This window comes from Leguminivora glycinivorella, chromosome 20, assembly GCF_023078275.1.
Source record: "Leguminivora glycinivorella isolate SPB_JAAS2020 chromosome 20, LegGlyc_1.1, whole genome shotgun sequence".
NCBI lineage: Eukaryota > Metazoa > Arthropoda > Insecta > Lepidoptera > Tortricidae > Leguminivora > Leguminivora glycinivorella.
In genome coordinates, this window is record NC_062990.1 from 4,373,728 (window position 1) to 4,393,651 (window position 19,924).

General features: G+C 36.5%; 1 protein-coding gene across 1 annotated transcript in view; it reads left to right on the plus strand.

Annotated features, from left to right (window-relative positions):
- The window catches only part of LOC125236964 (E3 ubiquitin-protein ligase CBL-B-B-like), a 178,127-nt gene extending 159,010 nt beyond the window's left edge, over positions 1-19,117 (plus strand). The window contains exons 4-15 of the mRNA XM_048143881.1: positions 99-224; positions 2,098-2,213; positions 2,987-3,093; positions 5,244-5,353; positions 6,179-6,255; positions 8,966-9,063; positions 14,027-14,255; positions 14,962-15,092; positions 15,661-15,888; positions 16,048-16,352; positions 17,325-17,476; positions 18,204-19,117. Of these exons, the coding sequence (XP_047999838.1) occupies positions 99-224; positions 2,098-2,213; positions 2,987-3,093; positions 5,244-5,353; positions 6,179-6,255; positions 8,966-9,063; positions 14,027-14,255; positions 14,962-15,092; positions 15,661-15,888; positions 16,048-16,352; positions 17,325-17,476; positions 18,204-18,421 (1,897 nt within the window). The 3' untranslated portion in view covers positions 18,422-19,117. The remainder of the gene's footprint in view (positions 1-98; positions 225-2,097; positions 2,214-2,986; positions 3,094-5,243; positions 5,354-6,178; positions 6,256-8,965; positions 9,064-14,026; positions 14,256-14,961; positions 15,093-15,660; positions 15,889-16,047; positions 16,353-17,324; positions 17,477-18,203) is intronic.
- Positions 19,118-19,924: the final 807 nt, after the last annotated feature.

Consider the following 19,924-nt stretch of genomic DNA (forward strand, 5'->3'; position numbering starts at 1 on the left):
TAGAAATGCGTGGCTAAAATCTCTCGCAATGCTCACGTCACGAGCACTGTGTATAATTATTATTTAGAACTGTTCTTAACTAGTTGTTTCTTTTTCAGATTATCATGTACAAGACTGGGCCAATGGGCAATAGGTTACGTGACCGTCGACGGAGAGATTCTACAGACCATCCCGCAGAACAAGAGTTTGGTTCAAGCTCTGCTAGACGGGTATAGAGAGGGATTGTAAGTTCTAATCTAAATTTTTGTAATAGGCTAGTTTCCTATACTTAAAATAAAATATTTTATGTAGTGCGCGAAATAAAGCACCACATAATTAAAAGAAAAATTTGGACAGTAGTTACTTTTAAACATAATCTCTATTTAATAAGTCAAGCAGAAAGATATAAAGTAAATGAATTGACCGTGACGTCACTCCTCAGTATTTCATAGTAATTCCATATTAGCAAATCGTTTTGACAGTTGTTAAAAAGAAGCTGATTTGACTAGTAGGAAACTAGCCTATTATTTACCTTATACCCTTACCACATACCCTTCGCATTCCTTACATACCTCGAAATAGTGCAGTGAGCTGCGAAATTACATTTAAAACCGGCCAAGTGCGAGTCGGGCTCGCGCACAAAGGGTTCCGTAGCAGCAAAAAAATTACAGTTAAATCAACCTATCTCAAAAACTATAAGAGATACTTTGATCAAACCAAAAATCGTTGAAAGAGTTAATTAGCATGCATCACCTCTATTTTTTTTAGAATTTTATACCCCGTAGTTATAAAAATAGAGGGGGGGGGACATACTTTTTACGACTTTGAGAGCTGATATCTCAAAAACCGTTCACTTTAAGAAAAATGTTTTTTAGAAAACTTTATATCATTTTAAAAGACCTTTCCATTGATACCCCACACGGGTATGTACATCGAAAAAAAAATGTTCATCCCTCAGTTACATGTATGGGGGGCCCCACCCCCAATTCTTTTTTTTACTATTTAGTGTCATAATTTTGTAGCGGTTCATACAACACATATTCCCATCAAATTTCATCACTGTAGTACTTATAGTTTCCGAGTAAATCGGCTGTGACAGACGGACAGACGGACAGACGGACAGACGGACAGACGGACATGACGAAACTATAAGGGTTCCGTTTTTGCCATTTTGGCTACGGAACCCTAAAAATGATGAGTGAATTCATTGAATAACTCGCCATGCACTTATGCAGCTCACCTGTACATTACAGTCCAATTTCCTGGTCAAAGGCTAATCTAATCTCTTATGTGCTAACCGAATACCCAAAATCAAAATTCAGTCGTATTTAACCATTCATCATTATTAAGAGCTAAATTCATCATCATTATTAAATTCCTCCGCTTATCCCTATACTCTGATGATTTATTTATTTGTTTATTAATTTATTCATACAACCTATAATTAGGTAGGTACATATTAGCCGATGCGCTGTAAAATTAGAGTTAACATAACATTATGATGTACTGATATCTCCATTATAACATTTTAAATTCTCGCGACTAGCGTTCGACCCATAAGTGACTTAAAATCATACTGTGTCGATCGAGTTTCATATTCCACCCATATTTCTTTATTCGATGGCACCACAATCTGAGGAAGCTTGGGCTTAGGCGATTACCGGCGCTCTAAGAATACATAGTTTGGTCTATTAAACATGTAAAATCGGGTAACTCACGCACGTAAAATTGTCGAAGGAGCATTTTAATTGAGCACGCGCGATGCTCCTTGTTACGGAGCGAAACATGTCGAGCGACCTTCAACAATTTTACGTGAGTTACCCGATTTTACATGTTTAATATGTCAGTGTCTCACGGTAGTTTTTCCCATCAACTAACAATGGTGTTTCGGACCTTTGGGAGGTGTGCGCGGGGCCGAAGCCAACGCGTAGAAGCCCTTTTGACACTTTCATGAAATGTAAGGGGTACACCGAGCGGATGTTGCCCTTGTCCGTATCATGGGACACACGCAGAGGCAACACCCGCCAGGGTGTAAGGACTATTTGAGGGTTTAGGTAGTTTTATTATTTAACATAGTTTGGTCCGTATGTAACTGTAATAATAACTTTAAATTTCCAGCTACCTATACCCTGATGGAAGAGACGTGAATCCAGACTTGAGCAGCGCCATCATATCGCCAGCTGAAGACCATATCACCGTCACTCAAGAACAGTATGAACTTTATTGTGAGATGGGTTAGTATTGCTAAATTATTATTCATACTTCTTCGTCAAGACCTCATGTCTGAGGGTCGTGACCACCATAAGTCGCAGTACGTTGCAGTGCCCTCCACTCAGGCCGATCTTTTACCTTTCTAAAGGATCCCTGGAGCCCAACGCGTGTGACCTTCATGATTGTGCTGAACCGTGGGTCATCATCCTCCTTGCGTTATCCCGGCATTCGCCACGGCTCATGGGAGGCTGGGGTCCGTTTTGACAACTAATCCCAATATTTGCCCCCTTGTTCCTCATAGAAAACCAAGTTTGATAAATGGTTTTGTATGAGGCAAAATAATTCTTCCTAGCTAAGTGGGTTATGAAATAGGATTTCCAACCAAACCCAAACCTGCAAAAAAGAATGGTTTTCTACGAGGAAAAAAATCTCATAACCGGGTAAACAAAGAAGAAAAAAAATTCTTCGTAGAAAACTACAAAAAAGAAATAAAAAATGCTCTTTCATAGCCCAGTTAGCTAGGAAGAATATTTTTCCTCATACAAAACCAGTTATCAAACTTGGTTATCTACGAGGAACAAGGGTATTTGCCGTAGGCACTGTCTGACCTTCCAACCCGAAGGGTAACTAAGCCTTATTGGAATTATTCCGGTTTCCTCACGATGTTTGTTTTTCGAATTTAACAAAAAACAATATACAGGATGGTTCCTGATGATGAACCTAACTGCGTGTCGAATTTAACGGAAAACAAAAAAAACACGGTGTATATCATGAAAAATGTATAATTATGTTACAGGAAGCACGTTTCAACTGTGTAAGATCTGCGCCGAAAACGACAAAGACATCAGGATAGAGCCTTGCGGACATCTTCTATGTACACCGTGTCTCACCGCTTGGCAAATTGTAAGTATACCTCACCACCTCACCAGTGGTGACCTCACCTCAGTCTTGAAAGCTTTTTTTTTATACTACGTCGGTGGCAAACAAGCATACGGCCCGCCTGATGTAAAGCGGTCACCGTAACCTGTCCATAGGCCTGCAACTCAAACAGTGTCACATGCACGTTGCCACCCCATTAGAAACTTGTACATTCCCTTTTGCTGTGTTAAGTACACAGCAAAAAGGAGTGTACAAGTTCCAAGGAGGGTTCGGGTTGCCGACGACTCAAAGGACAATAGACGGAACAAGTTAGTTCCGTAAGTCCTCCCGTCATCAGCACACCGCACCCTCGTTAAGCTCTGGCAGCGCAGAATATATAATAGTACAAGTACAGAAGGCTCACTCCTTGAATAGGGATGACGACTACATAAATAATTTTTAAGAAAAAAAAACCGTCGCCTTTCGGGTTCTGGTGAAAGCTACTTGCGAATGTTGGATTATGTAGAAATGTGTAAGTATTTTTTTAAACTGCTTTTAATGCTTTAATTATTAGATGGCAACACAAATGAATATACGTATAACGTTAAGGTTTGAGGAGTTTCCTCAATTCCTCATGAATCCTATTATATTATAAGAAATCGAAGCTTGACAAACTTTGACTTCAAAACTTATGCTTAACAAACATAACTAAATAAATGTCACTGTTCTGAACTTAAATGCATGCTTTTCTTACAAAAATACCAAAGTCACTATGAGTGTGCCGTTCAGGTTTGAGGAGTTTGGTTCTGGCCATCATCAGCAGTTCCACTGCACCAAATGTCACTGTTCTGGACGAAAGTGCATGCTGTTCTTATAAAAATACCACAGTCACTATAAGCGTGCCGTTCAGATTTGAGGAGTTCGGTTCTGACCATCATCAGAAATTCCACTGCACCAAATGTCACTGTTCTGGACGAAAGTGCATGCTGTTCTTATAAAAATGGCAAAGTCACTATAAGCGTGCCGTTCAGATTTGAGGAGTTTGGTTCTGGCCATCATCAGCAGTTCCACTGCACCAAATGTCACTGTTCTGGATGAAAGTGCATGCTGTTCTTATAAAAATACCAAAGTCACTATAAGCGTGCCGTTCAGATTTGAGGAGTTCGGTTCTGACCATCATCAGAAATTCCACTGCACCAAATGTCACTGTTCTGGACGAAAGTGCATGCTGTTCGTATAAAAATACCAAAGTCACTATAAGCGTGCCGTTCAGATTTGAAGAGTTCCGTTCTGGCCATCATCAGCAGTTCCACTGCACCAAATGTCACTGTTCCGTACCTAAATGCATGCTGTTCCTTTAAAAACACAAAAATAACCATATGTATGCCTTTCAGATTTGAGGAGTTCCCTCGATTTCTCCAGGATCCCATCATCAGAACTGGGTTCTGAGAAAAATGGGACCAATCTGTATGCATATACATTCAATCAAAAAAAAAATTTCAAAATCGGTCCAGTAACGACGGAGATATCGAGGAACAAACATAAAAAATAAAAAAAAAAAAAAAAACATACAGACGACTTGATAACCGTCCTTCTTGAGATATGAGGCGACGGTTAAAAAATATGGTATTCTGTTTAGTTCGTTAGTTAGATCGTCCAAAAATACTTAACACATATTTTTCGCTTAATTTTTATAGTTAATGAAAAAATACAAAGATACAAAACACCAAAGTTCCGGAGTGGGGGCTTGTGGCGTCACTTTTAAGTAAAAATTGTACCTGTACTCTGTACTTTTAGGTATACTTAAAAAAACGTAGTCAAATAATATCTACATATTATTTGACTACGTTTTTTTACCTACGTAAATTTTCGGGTAACTAACAACAACTAACAGTAATCGTCGGTTAACCAACCAACTAAATACAATTCCGAGCAGATCTGTCGCTGAGAGGCTTAACCAACAAATATATCCAAAACAACACAAATTATCTGTTTATACAGAGTATAAATACTAAAAAATAATCAAAACATCGACTGAATTTCGTCCTACTAGTATTGTACACTACGACTATGAACTAGGGTTTTAGTTGTCATCTGATGAAAGCCAGCCAAAATCGATGCTAAGGTTCAAATTTGATAGGAATTCGTGAAATCAAAGCGCCTCACTAAACAGAATTTATCATTCTTTCTTTCAGGACTCAGAAGGCCAGGGCTGTCCGTTCTGCCGCGCGGAGATAAAAGGCACGGAACAAGTTGTTGTGGATGCCTTCGTGCCGCCGCGGCCGCCTAACACTTCGGGTGAAAAGTAAGTTTTACATAATTATCTCATCATTGGCCACGACATCTGAGCCATAAGATTGCTGTGAGGCTGCTGCAGTTGGTCTTCAGGAGAACGGCTTCGTTGGTCATTGTATCTTTCCACGTGACTCCCAGAATGTATTTTAGGCATCGCATATGGTAGGCATTAAGACGACGCTCTTGTTTGGCGTATGTAGGCGTACAGGAGAATACTTAGAACGCAAGTCTGGTATGCGAGGACTTGGTAGAATGCTGTCTAAAATGACAATCATAGACGCCGAACGAAACGCACTGGCTCTGTCGCGCCAATACGAAAGAGAGCGCTAATGGCGCAATTTCATTAGTCGATAGGGCCCGCATGCGGGGTACGAGAGATTTTTCGATCGCGTGCCACTGGACCCACATTCGGGGAAACGTTTTCATTAGTCGATAGGGTTCGTATTCGGGGTGCGAGAGATTTCTGGAACGCGTGCCACAGGGCCCGCATTCGGGGAAATTAAATAGTCATAGTAACTTTCATTGGTTGTTATCTCGCCTGCGGGGAGTCTCCGTATGCTGCATCCCGAACGAGTTAACGACCAATTAAATTGCATCGCTTTCGGGGAAATTAAATAGTCATAGTAACTTTCATTGGTTGTTATCTCGCCTGCGGGGAGTCTCCGTATGCTGCATAACGACCAATCAATTTGCGCCACTTTCATTGGTCGTTATCTCGCCTGCGGCGACTCCCCGTATGCTGTATACCGAACGAGTTATCGACTAATGAAATTTCTCCATAATCCTTGTGTTTGTTAGACATTGATAATAAAAATAATACATTCGTATTTCACAGACACACAAAGACTGCTGTAAAACAAGTATCTTCGAATTCGTCAGGTTCATCAGGGTCGTCCGGTTGCAATGGATCAAGTTAGTATTCTTTTATTTCAATTGTATACATATATACACGGTGTTTCCGGTATCACTCAAAAGCTCAGACACCCCAACTGATTTTTATTTTTTTAAACGTATATAGAATGTTCATTTTTTAATCTGATGATTATTATTTTTTTAAATTGAGTTTAAAATTTTCTGTGCAGCTCTACTCGGCTTTTAACTCTACACTCAATAAAATAATTGCTAGCTACCATCATAAACCTTCAAACTATTTAATTGTGTACGTTACTGCAACGACATAAGGTTTACCAATAGACAGCTATGTCAATGTAAAGCACTTTAACCTGTGTCACAGTAAACTTCAAATTGGACAGGTGACTCAGTAAGCAAATTTAAACCTAAAATTCAAAATGACAAGGTTGTAATTAGGTACGAGTTCAATTTGTTATGACTTATGATAAACTTTAAAATTAAACTGACGCACAACGTCTATCTCGTAGCGGAAAAAATAATCGTCCAAGTAACCAGCCAGTATTAATACCCTTAAATACTGAAAAAGGTATACAACCTCTAACAATATGATATGCATAATGTTGTATTACAAATTTGTAGAATGGGCACGTAAAAAATAACTAATAATACAAATTAAAACAAAAAATATTACCCCCATCAAGATATAGCTCAATCGATTCTACTCTCGATTCTGAATCACAGTATAAGGAATATTCAGTAGTTAATTTCCGGCAGGTAGATGCGGGCGGTCTCTACTGCGCAAGGTCACGCAGGGTTGAACAAAATTACTATAAAGTTAATCAATCAACTTCGTACAAAGTAAGTTGTTGTTATCTAATAGGTACTATTAGGTAACTGTAAGTATTAGTATAACAATACCACACCAGTCAATATTGAATACACAAAAAAATATTATTCATATATTAGTCTCATAAGCGCAATACTAGATTGTGTAACGATCCCGAGCAAAATGAGATATTCACGGGGACGGCTTTTCACATCACGTATGTGGTAATTTATATGTTATACTTAGATATTATTTAAAACAAAAACGCACTTTCTACTATGTACCATTCAAGTAGGTACGTGTTTTTTTCTTAAATACTGACGAAATAGTATTTACATAAAATGTCTGAATAGATGGTTCCACAATGTTTAAGTAGGTACCAAACTTTCGAGATAAGATAGATCGCATCATCTACCTAAATAAAAAACAAGTATTTGGTTGCAAAGTAATTAATGTCGTTACAGGTAAATCCTTATTGATTTTAATGCATCACTATATCTCACTTTTACCTAACGCTGCAAAAATATAAGTATAAAAACCACTTACTTTTCTGGAAGTCTAGGAATTGTGAAGAATGTTATATCCGGATTTTTAGAACTGTTCTCCATACATCCATAAACACTACAGTAACGAAATGACCTCGGCACTGACGTGATTTTCACACACACATCAAAACAGCGCGCAAACGCGGCCCCGACTGTCCAGCCCAATAATTACCAATTTCGCATGTTTTCGCTGCATGCGAGGGGAGGGAGGGGGACACACCGCGCGGCGTGAAGTTTGTAAGAAGAGTTATTACTGGTTTATACTGTGTCTGAACAAACAGTTTTCAGGTTTTTAGTGTTAAGTGAAACACGGTGTATATGTCTACGGTTTAATAAACTTCGGGTGTCCATGTGCGGCAGTGATCGCTTACCATCAGGCGACCTGCCTGCTCGTTTGCCTCCCATCGCATAAACAAATGTGAATTATTGAATTGTGTGTTATGTACCTATTGTGTGTGTTTAAAACAACATAGTCATGTCTGCGCATCAGGTCATTCTACTCGAAAACAACATTATATGACTTTTTAAGTATGAAGGCATAAAGTTCAATATGTCAGTGATTGTTTTGACATGCAGTAAGGTTCGAATTCGATGACGTCACTACATCGCTGATAGCGTTTTTGGTGGCCAAAATAAATAAATAAATCCACACATTTTTAATCGAAAATACGTAATCATCATACACTTTTAATACCCAAAATCTATAAATATTCTTTTTTATGTCAAATACTACAGAAAACAATTTTTTATTGTGCCAAATTCGAAATGAGTCTAGGAGCCTATTCTTATAATAGGCTAGTTTCCTACTAGTCAAATCAGCTTCTTTTTAAGAACTGTCAAAATTATTACTATGAAATTAGTGACGTAACGGTCAAATCATTTACTTTATATCTTTCTCTTTGACTTATTAAATAGAAATTATGTTTAAGCATAACTACTGTCCATATTTTTCTTCTAATTATGTGGTGCTTTATTTCGTGCACTGCATAAAATATTTTATTTTAGTTATGTACTGATTCTAGTCTCAGTTAATAAGCACATATCGTCACTACTTTAAAAAAAAATTGTATCTTCGTCTGTCAATGAAAAGAAAATTGTAGTAAGTATGTATGGAATGCGTGTAGACTTACTGCGTTTTAACTTTGAGGAGCAGCGTGAGATACCTACGAGATTGTTTGTTATCATTTGTTCCTGAGTCATGGATGTTTTCTACGTATATAAGTATTTATATATTATATATATCGTTGTCTGAGTACCCACAACACAAGCCTTCTTGAGCTTACCGTGGGCCTCAGTCAATCTGTGTAAGAATGTCCTATAATATTTATTTATTTATTAAAAAAAAAGTAGTGACTAAGTATATATTTCCTCAAACAATCAAAATACCTATTATTTTCAGGCGTAGACGTCACAATATCGAGCAACGCGAGTGCCAACGGCTGGTCCTCAAGGAACACTACTTTCAACGGGCTGACGGACGACATTGATGATGCAGAGGTAACTTTATAACTATTGCGATAAAGTTTATTTTACAAATAAGAACTGGCGAATATCAACGTTTGTACGAAAGACAAAGTCCGTTTTAGCAAAGACATATGTAACTCCGTATAGACGGATAAAGGTAAGAAAAAAAACGTACCTACCTCAAAGCCCTACAGAAATAGTTACGGTGGCCTAGATCGCGTTACACCTTTGGGGAACGCTCGGCTAGAGGGCGCTAATATTAATTTGACATTTTAACACATATCAAGCTAACAATATAAAACTGAGGTCCAAAAGTTTGAAGCTTGTGTCGAGAGATGGCAGTCTATGCAGTGTGATTACACATTTTACTTTGACAGTAACTCTCTAAGTCAAAGTCTAAGATAAAAACGTACATCAAGAAAACTTTACGCTAGTCCCCTATTTTTGTGTGGTCGGGTGGTCTAGTGGTAAGGAGGTTAGCCACGTAAGATGCCGGGCTCTTGGTAACTCTTTTTTTTTAGTGTCCGAAATTATCTCAGTGTAAAACTATTATTTATTCAATTCATATTGAAAAATTGAACCCTTTGTGACGAGGTAAAGAAAACATAAACAATGTAAGCTTAAGTGGGACTGGGCTGGACACGTCTGCCGCATGCATCCTGAAAGGTAGGCCAAAATGGTTACAGAGTGGGACCCACGGACTACCATAGATGGTGCAGGTCGGGGTTCAGGCAGACCAAAAAGGAGATGGTGCGACGACCTGGAATTTTTTTATCCCAACTGGTGGGGAAATGCGAGTGATAGGGTCGAGTGGAGGAAGAGAGTGGAGGCCTTTGCCCAGCAGTGGGACACTAACGCAGGCTAAAAAAAAATGTTCTGTGATGGTCAGTGAATTATTTGATAGTGAGTATGCCGTTGATATTCGCCAGTTCTTTTCAGCTTTTCAAAGCATGAAGCATTTTTGACGCTGTTTTTGGCATGACTAAATGTCTTTTGCTTGCCAAGTTATCGTTAAGCTTTTGTTTTGTACCGTTTTAGTTACGGTTTTGTTGAAAATAAAGAGCATATTTTATTTTACTTTGAAATTAAATTGAATTTATACTGTCACTAGTAAGTTCAAGAAAATTTACTTCGATACCATGTTATCTAAAAAAATCATCAATGAAAACTTTTTCTTAATCCGAATATGCCTTCTAACGGATCATACTATTTTTGTTGTTATACCTTTTATGAAGCAGTGTAGAGGCCATCCCATACATTTTTTTAAATTAAAAGTCCTAATTTTTTTGCATGGACGTTTAAGCCAACATTGTGTTTGTTTGTTTCGCAGAGACACGAGAGGAAATCACCGCATGCTTAATGTTTGCACGTGTCTTTGTCTGTGTGCCGTTCGCAATGTCACTTACATTATACATTCCATTTATTATTTCGGACAAACCTATCACAACTCCGAAAATTGTCCGAATTTCATTTGACAGAAGAAAAAAAAAACTAAATATATTTATTCTAGTAGGCTTAGTTCAATAAGCGCTTTTGACATATTTTTTTTTTTCATTTAGTCTTGACAGGTTTCCGTTTAGTTTTGCAGTAGGTCAAAAAAGAGTAGAAGTTAAAAAAATGGCAATATCGTGTCTTTTCACAAATTTATGAATTATAAGCGACGAAATTATACTGCCACTTTTTCTACCCTTTTTTAACTCATTCACTATATTTGTTATTAAAATTTGTCACAATTCCGAAATTGTGTGAATTTCATTCGACAGACTTTCATTTGACAGAATTTAACAGAAATACTTTGTAAAATGAAAAATTCGGACGAAAACGAAGTTGTGATAGCGTAACCATTACTGTGTCTATCTCTAGAAAAGGGACCATAGTAAGTCCGCTTACGCTTAACCCTTTGAACGCTCCGCCTATCAACGCGCTTGGGCTTTTTAGGGCCACTTAACACCACCCGCTTAACTCGAGGTTAATGTGCTGTCAACTGTCAGATTCCATATAAAATGGTGAGTTAACCTCGGGTGAGCCTTCCATTTTCGGTGGTGCAAGTGACCCTTAGCGGACAAAGGGTTAAGAATGCTGCAAAACGCTTTGCAATGTTATCGCATATACACTAAGGTCCCTTTTCTGTGAGAGCGACTTATTAGTACTATTTTGTTGGCAAACCATGATTTCGAGATTTACTACACCTTGATTCGTTTTATGCAAGTCAAAGCAATAGAGTTAAAGCGCAAAATACTTAAGTAATTATAGTCCGAAATATCATTCCATTCATTGTGGTTTGTTAATTTAATGAAATACATAAAATTATAAGTATAAAAACATTTTTATCAGTATTTCTGTCGTTTATGTTTCGGATGGGATGAGTTTTTCCTTGAAGCTTCCACAAAGCCTAAAAAATCTACTCAATATAAAAAAAATTAAATCAGGTGAAATAAAACCACAGTGTATAAAAAGTTGTAACATGAAATTAAGAAAATTAATTCATATTATTGTATTTATTAATTTTGCACAAGTATTAGAAATAACTATTTTTTGTAAATACGTGTTACGATTTAAACTTACATTCATTTACATTTAAAGTATCATTAATTTATGAAAAAGTACTGATAATCATTATTATATTTTATTTAGAACAGTGGCATAATTCTGAAAATATATTTTCATTTTTTTTTTGTTTTATAAAATAAAAGTATAGAAATACAAAGTATAAATATCTTACTTTTAAACTCTAAGTGCGAAGAATTCAGACATTGATCTACACCTATAATATATTCCGAGAGTTGTCAATAACAGTGCGAGCTAGACAACAATATAACTACGCGCGTGCGACAGTGATAGGAAATGTCGGGTCAATGTACGGATTTCGTCCTGCTTAGCGTCCTTACTTCAGTCTCGTCGACTTTTCTTAAGATGACATGCAAATATAAAATTCGGACTATTTTGTTACGTTAAGATTATTTTTATTATTTTAAATATTTTATATTTTTAGAGTTATGCCAATGTTATATTTTACGTGTCAAGTCATTTTAAGCCTGTTTATGTTAAATGTACTTAATTTAGTTATATTCGAATAAACTTGGAAATTAAGTTTTTCTTTTAACTATGCGATCATGTGAATAATATAATAAAAAAATAGGGATTTTTAACAGCGCGTTAATGAAATTTTATAGTAAAAATATATTATTTTGTTTTTTTTACTTATTGTGTTTGCTTTTTGCTGCATTTAAATTTTGGTCAGTCAAAAAAATCTGAGTATTGGTCAAAAGTATTTTTTGTGTAGTGATAACATTCTGTACTTAACGTACGTGATGTATTTTTGACATTGTTAATATTGTTAATGCATGATTTTTATCGTGGAAATTAAATATTGCTTGGGATTTTTTTACATAAACTTAACTTATTACTTTATGGAGCCGTTTCATTTAAAATAAATTTGATATGAGAAGAAACCCCAGTGACACAAATTGGGTATGATTATTGTAATTAAAATAAAATTAAAAGGGGTTCAAGGCAAAAAGTTCTTTTAATATTTATCCATGCTAATATTATAAATTATAAATGGGAAAGTGTGTGTGTCTGTTTGTTTGTCCGTCTTTCACGGAAAAACAGAGCGCCGAATTGACGTGATTTTTTAAGTGGAGATAGTTGAAGGGATGGAAAGTGACATAGGCTGCATTTTGTCTCTTTCTAATGCGAATGATTTATACTTTTAAAAAATCTGAAAAATAGTAACCCGTTCACGATAAGGTGCATTTTTGTATCCCAATGTATTAATTATTTAAATAATGTTTATTGTAATGAATTGATTTTATTTATTTGTAAGTTTTTGACGTTGACATTGACAATTATACGCTTGGTAAATTCGCTTCATGTGTTTTTTTTTTTGGCCTTTTATTTTAAACAATATTTCTGATTTTATGTCATTCAAATTTAATTATTCACATAAGTTTTTTATTTTACTTATATCAATTTAATGTTATTTTAAAATGTAGTGTTTTATGGAAATGTGAAGTAATTGTTAAGTGTTATCCTGATTATTTATTGTATAAATATTAATTTTGTCAAAATGTTTTTATATTTAGGAAGGGACATAATTTTATAACGTTTTTAATTTTATTTCTGTTCAAAGAAGAATATAATTTTCTAAACATAGGTAATTTTCTAAAAAATTGAATAATAGGTTGGGATTAGATAGAAAAAGTTTTTGTTTTGCAAAATACGTTACAATTTAACCCATTACTGCATATTGTTCCATATATGGCCGTTATAAATTATACACTACTGACAGCTATTTTATTTCAAATTCAAACAAATTATCTGAATGAGATATGCGTTAAAAGGATAAGTCTAAACTATTTATCGCATATTGTTCCAGATATGGTCATTGTAAATTCTACTATAGTTACTGACAGCTATTCATATAAAAAATAAATTTAAAAAAACCGTGTATGCTATGCGGTAAAAATTTGTTAGAAAAAGAATTTTGTCATTTTTTTTATTATATTGTCATAATTATTTACCTATTATTTAAGTGCTCATTAATCATGTTTTTTTTTTCATCATGTTTGTGCTTGTGTGGCATTGCATTGAGCATGTTATGTGCTTGCAAAGTGAAAGTAAGTTTTCGATTTTTTTGCCTCTATTAATTTTAAATCGCTTTATTTAAAAACATTTTTACTGTTTGTCATATAATTCTTTATGATAATATTGCAATTTTTTTTTGAAATATTAAAGATCCGTAAAAGAGCGGTGAATACGTGTTGTGTCGATTTAAATTACGCTTTTTCGTCGTCATTTATGAACATTTATTGAAAATCTATCTTTCGTTCTTATATCGTAATGTAAATTTACTATTTATTTTATGCAAGGATTTTTGTTATTCATTTTTAAATCTTACTCTCAAAGAGTAACATACAGTTCTAAATCACATTTCCGACCTTTGAACATTTTTCATTTAAACAAGCATCGAATAAAAGTCGGATTTTTTCTGCAGGACTGGTCAGAGTTCAACGCGGCGCTGTCAACAATCGCGGCGCTCCGGCCCGCGCGCTCGCCCGTGGCGTCCCCGCGCCACTCCCCGCGCGCCGCGCGCCGCGCGCCCCAAGAGAACGCCTACGGGGAGCTGCGCGCCCCGCCCCTGCCGCCCAGGAAGAGCCTGTCGCCTATAGAACAGGGGCTCACCGCTTGCAGCGTGCAGGATATATCGGTTGCTAGTGCACAAGGTGACTATCAAAGACAGAATGTGTGCAGTTCTCGAAAAGTTTGTACAAAAATTAAGGGAAAAGTTAAATTTGTTTTTATTATTTCTTTTTTGTTACCAAGATTTATTTCTTGAATTGAAATTTTAGTAAGTTTTATTTGGTCATTAAACTTCATCTATATTTTCTTAATTATAACAATTATCCTGTATATATCTTACGAAAGCCGACTTATATCATGTTCGTAACAAAGTAGGAACAAACTTTTTCAGAACTGCTGATGTGACTCCATGTAGTCACAAGTCTAAGAAAAAACATGTACCTACGGTCGTCTAGATGGCACTATACCTTTTGTTTATTAATATTTTATTCACAACCGCAATAGCACTAGGTTAACTGCGTTACCTGTTAGAAATGCACCTTCATGGAACGGCCACATAACTAGTTGTTTTCGACATCTGGCAACCAAATGCTGGAACGATATCCCTCCAGTAAGACAACTAAGAACAAGCAATCTTTAAAATCCTATTTGAAAGAATACTATTAATTAAAAAAACAAAGACAGCTTTTTAGTAATAAATTTCGTAATATATTACTTATTAAAAAATGTTATCTAATTCTCAATGTTGCATACACTTTTTTGCTATTTTATTTTTGTAAAAAATCGTAAAACAACGTGACCCATAAAGGCTTACAATTTGTAACAAAATATTTTCTTTCCTCTTAAAAGGGCCTTCACACATAGCAGAGCCTAGGAGACGATCCTCACTAGAACCTGAACCGGATTCCAGGCATCGGCTGACCTCCATCATCACAGGGTCTACAGAAACAATTACAGGAATCATTGATACCCGACATGAAGTAAGTTTTGTGATAAATTAAAATCACTAAACTGACTACACGAATGTAATCTTTTCATCTCTCCCAAATAACTTTTAAGTAGATTACCTTTTAAACGCTTAATTCATAAACTCATAATTGTGAGTGTGCACGGAAAAACGTCCCACTTTGTTGATTGCTATAAAGCCGCTTTGTCAGTTTATTCATATAAAGATACATGTAAATCTCGCCTTAATGGTAACCGACAATGTGGGACGTTTTACTAAACACATACACATCCCATGAAAGTGTCAAAGTTCATTTTATTAATAGGAAAAGTCACCAGCAATAATATGCTAAACATCAAAAAAGTTTTATGTATACAGCCATAAAGAACTTGTCACTCATTTTTACGGCTTTCAAAAGCTTCGAAGAGTAGGTAACATGTTATTGCTGGTGACTGAACAGTTTTAGCGGTCGTTTGCCCACAAGCACTAAGTACTAGTAATTACGACCTTTAAGTGTTTTTGCGTTCAAAACGTCTTTTTCAAAGTGATTTCCTCACAATGTTTATATTTGATAGCCTAACCCACTCTTTTTTAAATTCTAGGTACCACCAGACCCAAGAGCGTTCGAGAAGCCTCGACGAGCGAACACACCGCAGTCCAACAGTCGACCCCTCCCGGCACCCCCTCCTGATAATTCTGACGACCGGCCTGACAGATCTGACAGGCTACCCGAGAGATCTGACAGGCTACCTGAAAGAACAGACAGGGTTCCCGAAAGGTCAGAAAGGATACCCGAAAGGTCGGATAGAATACCTGATAGATCGGATAGACTACCCGAAAGATCAGAAAGAATACCCGAAAGATCGGATAGAATACCTGATAGAACAGACAGGGTTCCCGAAAGATCGGACAGACTACCCGAGAGATCGGATAGGCTACCCGAGAGATCGGAAAGGCTTCCTGAAAGAACGGACAGAATACCTGATAGATTACCTGATAGATCGGATAGATTACCTGATAGATCGGATAGACTACCTGAAAGATCGGACCGACCCGATCGAGAAAGAACTGACAAACCAGAAAGAGACAGAATACCAATACCAACAGAGCGAGAACACAGGCCTGTCCCTGCAGAGAGGGGCGATAGAATACCCCCCATACCTGCTGAAAGAGAGCATAGGATAGAAAACAGGATACCTGATAGTAGAGAGAAAGTAGTGCCTTTAGATAGACTAGAATTCCCACCTGTCATACCTGAAAAACCTGACAGGATATTTGACAGGGTTGAAAATAGGTAAGAATTAGGTTTATTAACCGTTTTCATAGATTTTATGATTGACTACACTTTTTTAATCCGAATATCAATACCTTAGTTTATTGGCCATTCTACACTCTGTTTTTATTGAATTCCGTTAACTTTAAGGGAAGATTCTTTAGTTCAAATACAACAAATTTCTCTAAGAAACTGGCCTCTTAACTCTTACGGTTATCGAATTATTCAAAAAAAAAAAATTAATTCCTGAACACGTGTGTGGCATCCCTTATCACTTCCTAATGTTACTTGTTTTGACATGTGCTCTCACACTAATTAATCCATTTATTAATAATTCGAATTTAACAAAAAGCGATATACAGGTTACAGGGTGGTTCCCTGTGGTGGTTCCTGATGATGAACCTAACTGCGTGTCGAATTTAACGGAAAACAAAAAAAAAAATACGGTGTTTACTATAGTATTGTAGTTTCGTATAGGATTATGTCCATCCCCAGTTCGATGGATAGAAATTAAGTATATGAATATTTTAGGACCCGTTTTCCATTTAAACTGAATTCGAGAGACCATTTAATTCTACAATGAAATGACCTGGGTGCGTAGCCGAATGGCACAAACGCTCACGAAAAGAAACGCTCGTAGATGTCTATCGCTATTGTTTTATAAATTGGCTTACTCTTGGCCACAGACTCGCCAAAGGCAAAGACTTGGCCTACGATGAAGTGAGCTCGCCCAGAAGATGCCTGTTCACCCTTGATTTGAAGGTTGCCGGGTTAAATGCCGCCGGCAAGGAATTCCACTCCTTGGCAGTGCGCATTGCATTGTTGGCTTGGTATTGGCGCGACAGAGTCAGACTACCTTTCGCGGCGTTTCGTTTTCGTTTCGCGTCGCAGAAAAGCCATTCGGCTACGGCACCAGAAGTACTTTTGATATAAAATATTGATTAATTGTATGGTGTTTTTAGTATTAAACCATTTTTGATTTTGCCTCAACAGAGCACCGCCACGGCAAAGGTCGTTGCCCACAAGCACTAGCGCAGGAGACATCCATCCCACTAAATCAACCACGATGCCAAAATTCCCTTCTGAAGAGAAAGACCCGCCGTATGAGAACGTGGCGGCGGAAAGAAATGAACTAGCTGTAGCACGTAAGTATCTTTTAAATTATATTTTATAGGATAGAGAATAAAGAGGCAGAATAAAAGCCTAAATTGTCATCGGAAGAGAATAAGGCTTCGGAGAGAAATTACCTAGTTGTAGCACGTAAGTGTTGTGTGTTAACCCCTCAAACGCTTTGTTCCAGATTTGTCTCAGACAATTTAGCCCTGATTGTAAGGTTTGGTAGTGTTCCCAGCAAGAATGATTCCTTGTAAAGTTGTAGGAATGTAAAATCTTGATTTAAACCTCAAAATAAAAGAATAAAAAAAATTGTTTGTTTTCACCAAGATAAATCACTGTTAACATTTTATGTATTAGTAAATAGGCTACTTGCCTCCTAGTCAAATCAGCTTCTTTTTAGGAACTGTCAAAACGAATTTTAACGACTTGCTGATATGGAATTTATATGAAATCGAATTGAGTGACGCCACGGTCAACTGAGTTACTGAGTTACTTTATATATTTCTACCTGACTTATTAAATAGAAATTGGATTTAAAAATAACTTCTGTCCATGTTTTTCTTATAATTATCTGATGCTTTATTTCGTGCGTTGTAAAAAATATTTTATTTTAACTACAGTCAAGTTCCCTATTATAATGGTGTGCAATTATTTTATAGTACGTGTAAAATTACATTCGAATTTCAACTAAACGACTTACTAAATAAAAAATGAGTCACTAAATCAAAACTAATCCAAACTATTTTTCCTTTCCAGCCAAGAAATTCAACCCGCTGACGCACGACAAAAACGGCCGAAAATACGGTGAGAACGTATCGTATGAGAATATAAATTTAGACTACATAGCTCGTCTAGTAGGCGAGGGTTATCCCAAAGACATCGTAGTACGAGCATTAGGCATTACTAGAAACGATTTAGAAATGGCGTGTGATATTTTACACGAATTCGGTTCGAAAGTGTCTAATAAGTGCTAGTTTTAAAACTTAGTTCAATCACTTAGAATGATGGGGAAACGTTAGACTAAATTTAAATCGTGTTCCATTTTTGGAACATGGTTTATGCTAAGTACCACATTTGGAACGTAAGGTTTAGTCTTATGGGAGATTGTTTCAGATATAAGTGTGTTGTATCGTATGTGCCATATTTGGAACATACTCGCTTGTTTAATAAGTTCGTATGGTATATGGATTCCTGAATATAAAGTACAAACATTGTTATAAATTGGTGTTTATAATAAACTTCGAATTACGAGTGTGAATATTGTTCCGAATATGACACACACTAAAAAAGGTTAACTTGACAGTCTAACGCTTTACCATCACAACCATCTCATTAGTTTACCACATTTTAGTTTTAGGCCGCGTTTGCTCACAAGATATCAGCTTTATTTATTAAATCGCAAATTGTACATTTTGTGATAATATCATTAACACCAATTTTGTAAGAATCGTCATTGTATAGACTCATATAGACAACTCTGAAAGCAATAGTGATCGTTCCTACTTCAACTTAAGAGGCATTTTGTAGTAACTGTACATTTTCAAACTTTAAACTCGTTCTTGAGCATTTCTTTTTTTTTTGCCAATATTTTTTTTTTATTGTTTTAGGGAGTTTTAGGTCAATTGTACTCAGAATCACGAGTACTTTCAATCTCACTGGGAGACAAAAAGTGTCCCAGAATTTCCATACATTTTTGTTACTTTCCTCTTTTGTTACCCCATACAACATGTACGGAAAATGGTAACAAAATAAGAAAAAATCGTATGGGACAATTTTTTTAACTACTAGGATTGAAAAGGCTAGTAATTCTGAGTAGAATTAGCATTTTTTTTCCAAAAATATCACTTCATAAAAGTGGCAGAAAAAAAAGAAATGCTTTCTTAACAATCACTACTGGGTGACTTTACATTACAAAATTTGTACAAGTGGCGGCATATAAGTTCAGCGCTGAGTGAAATGTGGAGGGGATAGCTGCGCATGGGGGCGCACACCCTTCGCCCCTTGTAATCCCCTGAGACCTGGGGGGTTACCATGACGTACTAAAGACGTTCAGTTTAGGTTGAGAGAAAGGGACACAGCTATGACAGTTACATAGCTCCGTCCCTCTCTCTCAACCTAAACTGAACGGCTTTAGCACGTCATGGTAACCCCCTGTTTTTGACTTGCGCAATAACGATCAGCGCTAAAGTTACGTGTCCATACTTTTAACTGGCTGAAAAATAAGTCTTTTATTCAACCCTTTGCTCATTTAAGGCGACAAATGACACGGCGTGGCTATTACCATCCTAATAACCTAATACTATCGACCGTATTTTTTTTTAAATTATAAATGGGCTTACTCTTGGCCACAGACTAGCCAAAGGCAAAGACGTGGCCTACGATGGAGTGAGCTCGCCCAGAAGATGCCTGTTCACTCTTGATTTGAAGGTTGCCGGGTTATATGAGCTCGGAAATATAGCCGCCGTAAGTTAGTTACT